The following is an 8,791-nucleotide window of genomic DNA, read 5'->3' as shown; positions in this document are numbered from 1 at the left end:
GGATGAACACAGCAGGCCAAGCAGCATCAGAGGAGCAGGAAAGCTGCCGTTTAGGGTTTAGACCCTTCTTCAGAAATTTCTGAAGAAGGGCCTAGACCCGAAATGTCAGCTTTCCTGCTCCTCTGATGCTGCTTGGCCTGCTGTGTTCATCCAGCTCTACACCTTGTTACCTCAGATTCTCCAGCATCGGCAGTTCCAACTATCACAGGAAGGACATAATTGTGCTAGAGAGAGTATAGAGGAGATTTACAAAAATGTTTTCAGGGCATTAAAATGGCAGGTATGAGGAAAGATTGGATAAGCCATAGGACCGTAAGACATTGGTGCAGAATTAAGCCATTTAGCCCATCGAGTTTGCTTCACCACTAATATGTTCCTCCACCCCATTCTCCTGCCTTCTCCTGTAAGCCTTGATCCCCTTACTAATCAAGGACTTATCTAGGCAAAGATTGTTTCATTTATAACAGAGGAACCTGAAGTGTGACCAACTTGAGGATTACAAACTAATGAGGGACTTGGATTCAGTGTACAGGTACCCAGTTCCCCAAGAACAGAGGTCAATTACTAGACACTAGGACTTAAGATGATAGGTAGAAAGATTAGAGGACACATAAGAAACTTTTCTCACCTAGAGGGCAGTGAGTATCTGGAATTTGCTGCCCAGTTTGGTGGTTGAGGAAGAAACCCTCAACTCATTTAAAAGAAACCTGGATCTGCACCTGAAGTGCTGGAACTTGCAAGGGTATGAACCAAGTGGTAAGTGGGATGAGAATGGGTAGCTAATTTATCCAGCTGACATAGGCATGATGAAGTGAATGGTCTCTTTCTCTGTGCTGTAACTTTCCTATGGCCTAATGGTTAGAATCAGAAATGCAACTCACGTTTGAATGAATAACCCCCACTAACTTGAAGAACATAGGAGTAAAATGTTTGAAAATGAGCTAGCTATTCTTTATGGAAACATTATACAAAATTAACTGCCCTGTTGCATCTTGCTTGTAGACTTGACTGCAGCTGTCAAAGTACATTCAAAATTTCATAACTGCAGCATAATTTCCTGACAAATGGACCACTAGAGACATGTCGGGAATGCCCTTGATCACTATATTTAGTCCTTAGGTTTTGGTGATTGGTATTCTGATGAATTTCAGGAAGGATTCTGTGTGCAATGGGTTGGGTTTCTATGGGTTATTGCCAGCACTCTGGTTTCATGAAGGGTACTATGCAACACGTAACCTGTGTGTTTCAGGTTTACTTCTGCAGGGGTAATGTTTATTTTTAGGCATTTGCTTTTGGAACATAGTCGGGGGGTGGTGTGGTAATAGCTTGATCATCATGCATAGGTTTTATCTATCTTCTGGGAGTCCTTAAGTGCCCAATCACAAAGAAGATATTGACCATAAACTGAAAATCATAGTTCTGATATTCCTTTTATCACTGGTGTTTCAGTACACTAAGTGATGGTTGCCTACCACAAATGTGTTTGGCAAGTGCTGCACAGATTTCGCCCCACCTCATTTCAATTTTTTTTTGTTTAAACTCATAATGTTACTGGATCAGCACATTTGATTTGATTTACTTACTTGATTTGATTTATTTTATTTATTGTCACCTGTGAAGGAAATCTGGGACCACCATCATCGCTGCCACGCCCTAATTTGGAGTTTCCGATAATGTCATAACCACGGATCAGAGTACTAAATTACTGTGGGCATTTTCAACTTGAAATCCAAAAACATATCTTGTGAAAAGGGGTTGATACAGCCAACAGTTGCCGTGAATGTAAATTAAGCGGCTGTGTGAAGTAAGAGACCCACAAAATATTTCACCTGTGGATGTGAGGGGAACTTCATACAACAGCCCTTCAGATGTTGGGTGGGGTGGGGGGCGACGGAGAGAGGGTAACTCAAAACTGACTGGATTGTGATTCTTGTGACTGCAAAAGTGGGGTTGACAGCCCCTTGCTCATTAGCAAGTCATTCCCATCGGGATTATGTCCCAAACTGCAGACACGTTTTATGTACTTTTCTTCAAAGAATTCACAAGAAGTTGAAAAAAAAGCCAGTTTCAACTCTTTTGGAACATGCCAGTGGTGTTGAAAGTTCTAACGTGTACCAGCCTAGGTTTGAGTGTAAGTATGCTGTGAAGGTCACAGTCAATGAAATATCCTCCAGCCACCTCGTTACAAGGTAAAGGAACTATCTCACTCAGTGCTAGAAGTCCACTAGCTAACAACCAGAAAGAAGGAAACAGGACAAGAAAATGACTTATTCTCTCTCTCATCCTGAATGCTGGATTTCATTCCTCGTCAAAAGGAATCAAGGCTACTGAATCTCAAACAAATCTGCAAAACGAAAGATCACGTTCAACTATCAATGTCAATTCTACCTGAAACCTCCACTTAAACAGCCACAATGATCAGCTGTTCGCTCTTCACAAACAATTCCGAGGCTAATCAGTATAACCTTCTTTTTCACCTTGATCACTTTGGAATTACCTGTTATTTCTAACCCGCATTTAGTGCTTTGTGTTACTATTTCTTCTTGCATTTAGTAATTGATAAACTCGTTATTTTTTGTTACTTCAAGGAAGCCTGGTTAAACAGTAAATTTAAATTGTAAGTTAATTTGGGCATGTAAGAAAGCATCCAGGGGAAAGGGATAACAAGGTGTAGAGCTGGATGAACACAGCAGGCCAAGCAGCATCAGAGGAGCAGGAACCATTTTTAAAATAACCCTTTTGTGACCGACTGAGTGGTGAAGGAAGGGGAAATAATTATCCCGCCTCATCCCGGAGCTTAAGTATTTGGGGTATCTAGCTTGGAAGTGTAATAAATTGGAGAACCTTCTCTGGGGTCTGGGTGTAAAACTAAGCTCATGGGCACAAAACTTTGGTCCAAAATAGTGTTTCCATCTTCTTCATTCATACAAATGTTGTATACTCTTCCGGTGGTGACCCCGGCCTGACCTGTGTAATTTTGGGCTTTTTAAAGTCTATGTGTACTTTGGGCTGAAGCTTTACAAATGCAAGAACGTATTTTACTTTTTCTCAAGTCACACCATAAACTCCGTGTGGTCTTTAGGGTCAATGAAGTATTCTGTTTTAGATTCAACATGTAACTGCAGCTGATCATTGATATATTAAACTTCTGTCCATTTCCATGCTTAGTTTGACTGCTTGTTCACACGTATTCTCTAAATATATCAGGTGAACTTTTTGCTCTCCTTCTTAACGAATGCCCATGTACTTGACCATGTCAACTGTTCAGTAAAACAATATTTTTGCTCTCTATGTTTTCTGGAATTCTGAAAGTTTTAATTCATCAACAGCCACAATCTAAATTTCTGCACAATGATCTTGCCTAAAAATATCAATTAGCACCAAAGGTCATACAAATTAGTTAAATAAACTTTACACAATCAGATCATAATATTAGGTTGACTATTTTACAGAATAGCTCAAATCAATGTTTTTGGAAAGTCGATTCCCTCACTAATAGCAACCTCTCAGGATCAGTTATGTCCTAAGCATTTTAATATTGACCAATTTAAAACTGTCACAAAGGGGGTAGATGACCAGACTGCACACTATAACCTAAAATATTCAGTTTGCTTAATAAAATGTGTGTGGCTGGGAGGGGTGGTTTGGATTGATAACGATAGATACTGATAAAGGAGGAGGTGGTTTAAACCTTGTACCTGTGGGGCAACTATAAAAGATGCCTATGTCCTTAAATGATGTCGCTAGTTGCTTAATAGCACGTTTTTCTGAATTGGAAAACTTGAAGCGTCCTGTAGCATTTGGCAGTTGTCGAAAAGTGTCAGTCACCTCTGGCCTTCCAAGACAATAGAGAGTGTACTTTGAATTTAAAAACAGCCAAAATGTCAGATATTTCTCTGATGATATCATTTTCCCTGGACCAAATTGATGGGAAACCACGAAGACACCAGAAAGCGGTGAGGACGTGTTTGACATAGTCAACAAAATAGAGAAAGAATTTATTTACACTGCGGTTAAATAAATATTCGAAACATGGGCTAAACTCTCGATTGGTATTTCCAACAGTTTCCCTAAAACAATATTTATTTATTACTGTTGGTAGAAAAAAACCCTTGATAATCCATACCTAAATGTATTGATTATGTTAAACGTTAACATTTAGTTTAACAAATTAATATTGAATATTGATCGATTTTAAATCGATGGTTATATTTGAGCCAGCCTTGTCACAGTAAGTAACATACTCTAAAAAAGGTCGTCGATGTAAACGGGATCCTAAAAATTGCTCATAAAATCGTTCTTTGTACGGAAAAGAAGCGCGTTGTATACTGTTGCTAAGGTTCTTATTGTTTTCTCTCGCGGTTTTTGTGTTCGAAGGTCAGCCTTTCTGTGAGGCTCTTTCAGTAGCTTCGCTGTATTGGGGTGAGATAATTAGATCAGTGCTATCAGTTTCACTGTCCTTTTTCTCGCTACTATTTACATGAGAAAGGAAGTTTATGCTGGTTGCAGTTTTCCTTCAAATGCTCCACTTTCTCCAACAGTGAGTGATTCAGTACATCACCTTGCCATGTCCTGGCAAGGATACCCAGACTCTTGGGAAAAACAAATCGCTGCTTTCTCCAAAATAGAGCTGTTTACATAATGTTATCATCCTAAGGAGAGTGTCCACTGGGTATGTCATACCCGTCGGGTGATTAGATCACATTTACAAGATTTCGCCCAATACCCAACAGAAAATGAGCATTAAAAACGACAGTAACGGCACTTTAACATCGAGCACATGGCATGCCATTGCTGCATTTTCCATCTTTTACAGTATTTCGTATAAGTTGAAAATTAAACTAAAAAAGAAAACGTTTAAGGTCGAATTTCTTTCTGCCAGATTGAGCTCGAACTGGACATTTCCTTTAATTTAATAGCTCCAGAAGCTTTTTCAGTTAAATCGACTGTTCATTATTTAGCACCATTTACGAAGCTGTGTGGTGAGTTTTAATGAATCCTTGGCACAAAGCGTCCTTTCAGACGAGGGAAGAATAGACTCTATTTAAACCCTTACGGTTGTACGTCAAAGGCTAACCATAATACTTGTCAAGCTGGGAAAAATTCCCACTGATATGGGAATGTGTATTTTGAGCCTGCAGCTAAGGAATCGACTCTTAAGAAATAGCAAGTATGCAGACTTCCAATCTGCAACACAGTAGCACCTGCTGAAGGTAACAGCGTGCAAGATGCCACCACTTGATACGGTCTCGAGTACTGACCAAGCCTTTCTGATAAACTTGGAATCGAATGTTCTCATTCCCCGGAATACTGTTTGCTGAAATTTATTTAAAGTGGTCCATGACAATAATAAAACTCCCTCTCCTGAACTCTGCACTGTATACCAAATGGAAGAGGAGGTTATTTTAAATGTACTTTACGAGTTCCTTTTATGCCACATTATGATCTGGTTTACAATAATTATTCGTTAACATAATCATTAGACACATTTGGCACCGTTACGATACTTTCAATGAATAGAAATTTGCTGTCAATTGCATCAAAGGTGTGCTGTGGTTTTAGAAGTTCGTTTAAAACTGAACACACCCTACTATTGTAGTTTGGGAGAATTTATGAGATAAGGTATGTACTGGGCGAATTTCAAGAAAGTATAGTGAGGGGGAGCGATTCAAGATAGACTGACAAAATATTGAAATCTTCATAGATTATCAACTCCCCAACCCCGCCTTAAAGCATTGAAGAGTAATTTAGAATACGGAGGCATCCAAAATTAATATTGTACATATAAAGCCAATCTATTTCGACTAGGGCCGCTTTATTTTCTCTGCTCCCGAGGCTGAAGTTTGGTGGTGCTGAACTTTATACTGAAGTAATGAAGTGCTTCTTCAAACCGTGTCCAACCTCCTTAAGCTGTACGATTTAATGAATTCACAGCTCTATAATAGGATCTGAGTCGCTTTTGACTCACTGATTCGAGTGACGGGAAACGGATATTCTTTGCAGCCGGAGCCTATAGCGAAGCACATTCATTAAAACACTGTTCACAGGGTTGGGGCGGGGACGACTGAAACCATGCGATGATGTATTGCCCAGCTTCTTTGCAGCAATCCTTAAGGGAGTGAACGGCGGGCTGGATTGAAGCTGGAGAGAGCGCGGCGGTTTCCCAAGGATTTGCCTGTGCTTTTGCCTCTCCGGGCCTCGGGCTGAAGTGGGAGCGAGTGCATGCTCACATTGGAGCACTTTCCCGAAGCGCTTCCTGGAGGATGAGCTGGAAAACCTAACGGCGAGAACGACTGGGCCACTGCTAACACCGGGAGCCAAAGGGCGCGGGAGATGGCTGTGCAGGCTGCCATCATGAATCCTCACTTCATCCATTTCTGCTTCCCCGGTTCCTCGGTGGAGTACGAGGTGGAGAGTGCTTACAGCGGGGCCCTGCTGGGGGAGATGGGGAGCTCCGGGGAGCTGAAGGAAACCACCAGCGCCCTCCTAAACTTCATCGACTCAGCCTCCAGCAACATCAAGCTGGCTTTAGACAAGCCCGTCAAATCCAAGCGGAAAGTCAACCACAGAAAGTATTTGCAGAAACAGATTAAGAGGTGCACCGGGATGATCTCCGGCGGCGGCACTAGTGCAGGAGCCGGCCAAGAGGCAGGCAATAAGAGACAAGTGTCTCCAGCCTCTTCCTCCTCGTCTAGCGGCGGCAGCAGCAGCACAGGCCATTTCCAGTGCAAGCCGCCGCCAAAGAAGGATGGCTCGCAGTCAAGCCTCCAAAGCAAGTCCCTGGCGGCCCTCTTTGACTCGGTCCGGGATCTCCGGCGATCGGCGGCCGGTGACCGGGCCCTGGTGGCGGCGGCGGCGGCCGGGAGCAGCAGGAAGATCCCGCTGAGGAACCGCAACTTGCCGCCGTCTTTCTTCACCGAGCCGGCCAACGTGAAGATCACCTCGACCTCCGGGATGTCCCTTAAGGACCTGGAGAGGGGTAACCCCGAGGCTGCCGAGTTCTTCGAACTGCTCGGGCCGGATTACAGCAACATGATCTCTGGGCAGGAGCCCTTCCTGGGCTCGGCTCTGCGGATCCAGCAGGAAGGCAACTGCGAGCTCGCCTCGTACGATTCATACCGCAGCCTGGGCTCCCTGAGCGGCAGCTTCCCCCACTTCCCGGAGCCCTGGCTCCCCTGCAGTGCCGCCAAGAAGAGCCCCACAAGCGGCTGCAACCTCGCCGTTACCGAAGGGGCCCGGACACTGCCCGTACAGACACCGTTATATCCCAACAACCAGGCCGCAAACTCTTCACCCATGGAGGAGTCTCCCGTCAATTTAGCCAGCTTCCCGCAGTTTTTCCCGGAATGTTCACTCCCACAGGTCCCGTACGAATATAGCCCGGGATATAACTGCAGCAGACAAAACTTCCCGACTCTTTAATAATTCCCTTTTCGAGTCACTACTTAACCACGCAAAGACTCTTGAACTGGGCTCCGTTGTATTTGACCAGTATTACAGGTGAACTGTTCAGGTAGAGAGATCGGTAAAAGGCCCTTTCTTGTACTTTCCAACAAGAATCCGCAATGTGCATTCACTCGAGCTATACCTGACTTTATAATTAAGGCACAATTCACTTTCGACGAAGATGACACTTTCCCACTGTGTTTTACACCGAGGGGACCAGCTGAAAGCGAGTATCCTGGTTGCTAACATTTTTTTAGGGCAAACACAATGGCTGGTTATGATTCTGTATTAGTTTTGACTACGAAATCGTGTAAAGTATAAGCAGGCGTGCTGTAATGGGGTATGAAGCTTGTGCTGAAGTGCAAAAAGGGCCCTTTCAACTTCCAATGTTGCATGAAAGTCGAAAAGAAAAATCATCTTTTACTTCAAGTTTGGCGCCGTCTTTCAAACGGTGTTTAGATGCAATTGCACTTTGTGAATTGAAAGATTTGAGTAAATCTGTATTGATTCGGCGAACAGTTCTGTACGTGACAACGGACGACAAGTCCCGCACTGCCAGTACACAAACATAACAATAAGGTATATTGTAGTCAAAAAAATCTGTTTAAAAAACGATATAATTTTGAACGTGTACACCAAAACATCGGGAAGCTAAACACAACCTGCTGAGTTAGCTTAATGGATACTAAGGAAATGCGACACGGTTAACATTGAACCATAATTGCATTTGGTTTTGGAAGAAATAAACGTTTCTAGATTTTGTTTTGTATAGTTATGAAAAGCCGACTGTGTTAATGTCAAACATCCGCATTAACCGTCAGTGTTTTGTTTGGTCTATGTCTCGGTTTCCATTTTATAAATCTAAATTCCTGGCACCCTGCTGCCAACAATATTAGTTTGCCGATGTTATCTTTGTTCAGTCCCCAAAGAGACAAACAACTCTGTCAAGAATTGTTCACCAGGATATTCATCTTGTCCTAGTACCTGCTGTGATTTGGTTTTAGTGTCTTTTTTTTTAGAAATCCCTCATCTGTGTTATATCGCGCGAAAGGTACTAATTCCAGCTACGTCTCGAGTGAAAGGTCAACAGACAAAATAAAGCTGGTCTTTATTTTTGGAATCATCTGGTCTGGTTTGAAGTTTGTTTTCTTTTCCCCAGGGGTGGGGGTGGGCGGCGGAGGATGTGGAGAAAAGTCAGAAGAGACTCAACGAAGTGACAAACCTGGCAGTGAAATTATAATTCTCCACGTTTCCCAGGCACTGCTCTGGATTATCCAACAAGCAACCTTACCGCAGGTCAAGTAACATTCACTAATCAATTTGCCCAAATTCAGCTTCTTCAATA

General features: G+C 42.8%; 1 protein-coding gene across 1 annotated transcript; it reads left to right on the top strand.

The window, feature by feature from the left end:
- Positions 1 to 6,068: 6,068 nt before the first annotated feature.
- Positions 6,069 to 8,566, top strand: LOC109918410 (protein FAM181B). The gene has a single exon (XM_020518337.2). The coding sequence runs from the start codon at positions 6,334 to 6,336 to the stop codon at positions 7,420 to 7,422; it is 1,089 nt and encodes a 362-aa protein (XP_020373926.2). The 5' UTR covers positions 6,069 to 6,333; the 3' UTR covers positions 7,423 to 8,566.
- The last annotated feature ends 225 nt before the right edge of the window (positions 8,567 to 8,791 follow it).

Source organism: Rhincodon typus, chromosome 6, assembly GCF_021869965.1.
Source record: "Rhincodon typus isolate 14 chromosome 6, sRhiTyp1.1, whole genome shotgun sequence".
Taxonomy (NCBI): Eukaryota; Metazoa; Chordata; class Chondrichthyes; order Orectolobiformes; family Rhincodontidae; genus Rhincodon; species Rhincodon typus.
Note: the sequence above shows the minus strand (reverse complement) of the source record. Positions and strands in the feature narration are given on the sequence as shown.

Coding starts and splice junctions, on each gene's coding strand:
- LOC109918410 (XM_020518337.2), top strand. CDS start 6,334: ATGGCTGTGCAGGCTGCCATCATGAATCCTCACTTCATCCATTTCTGC.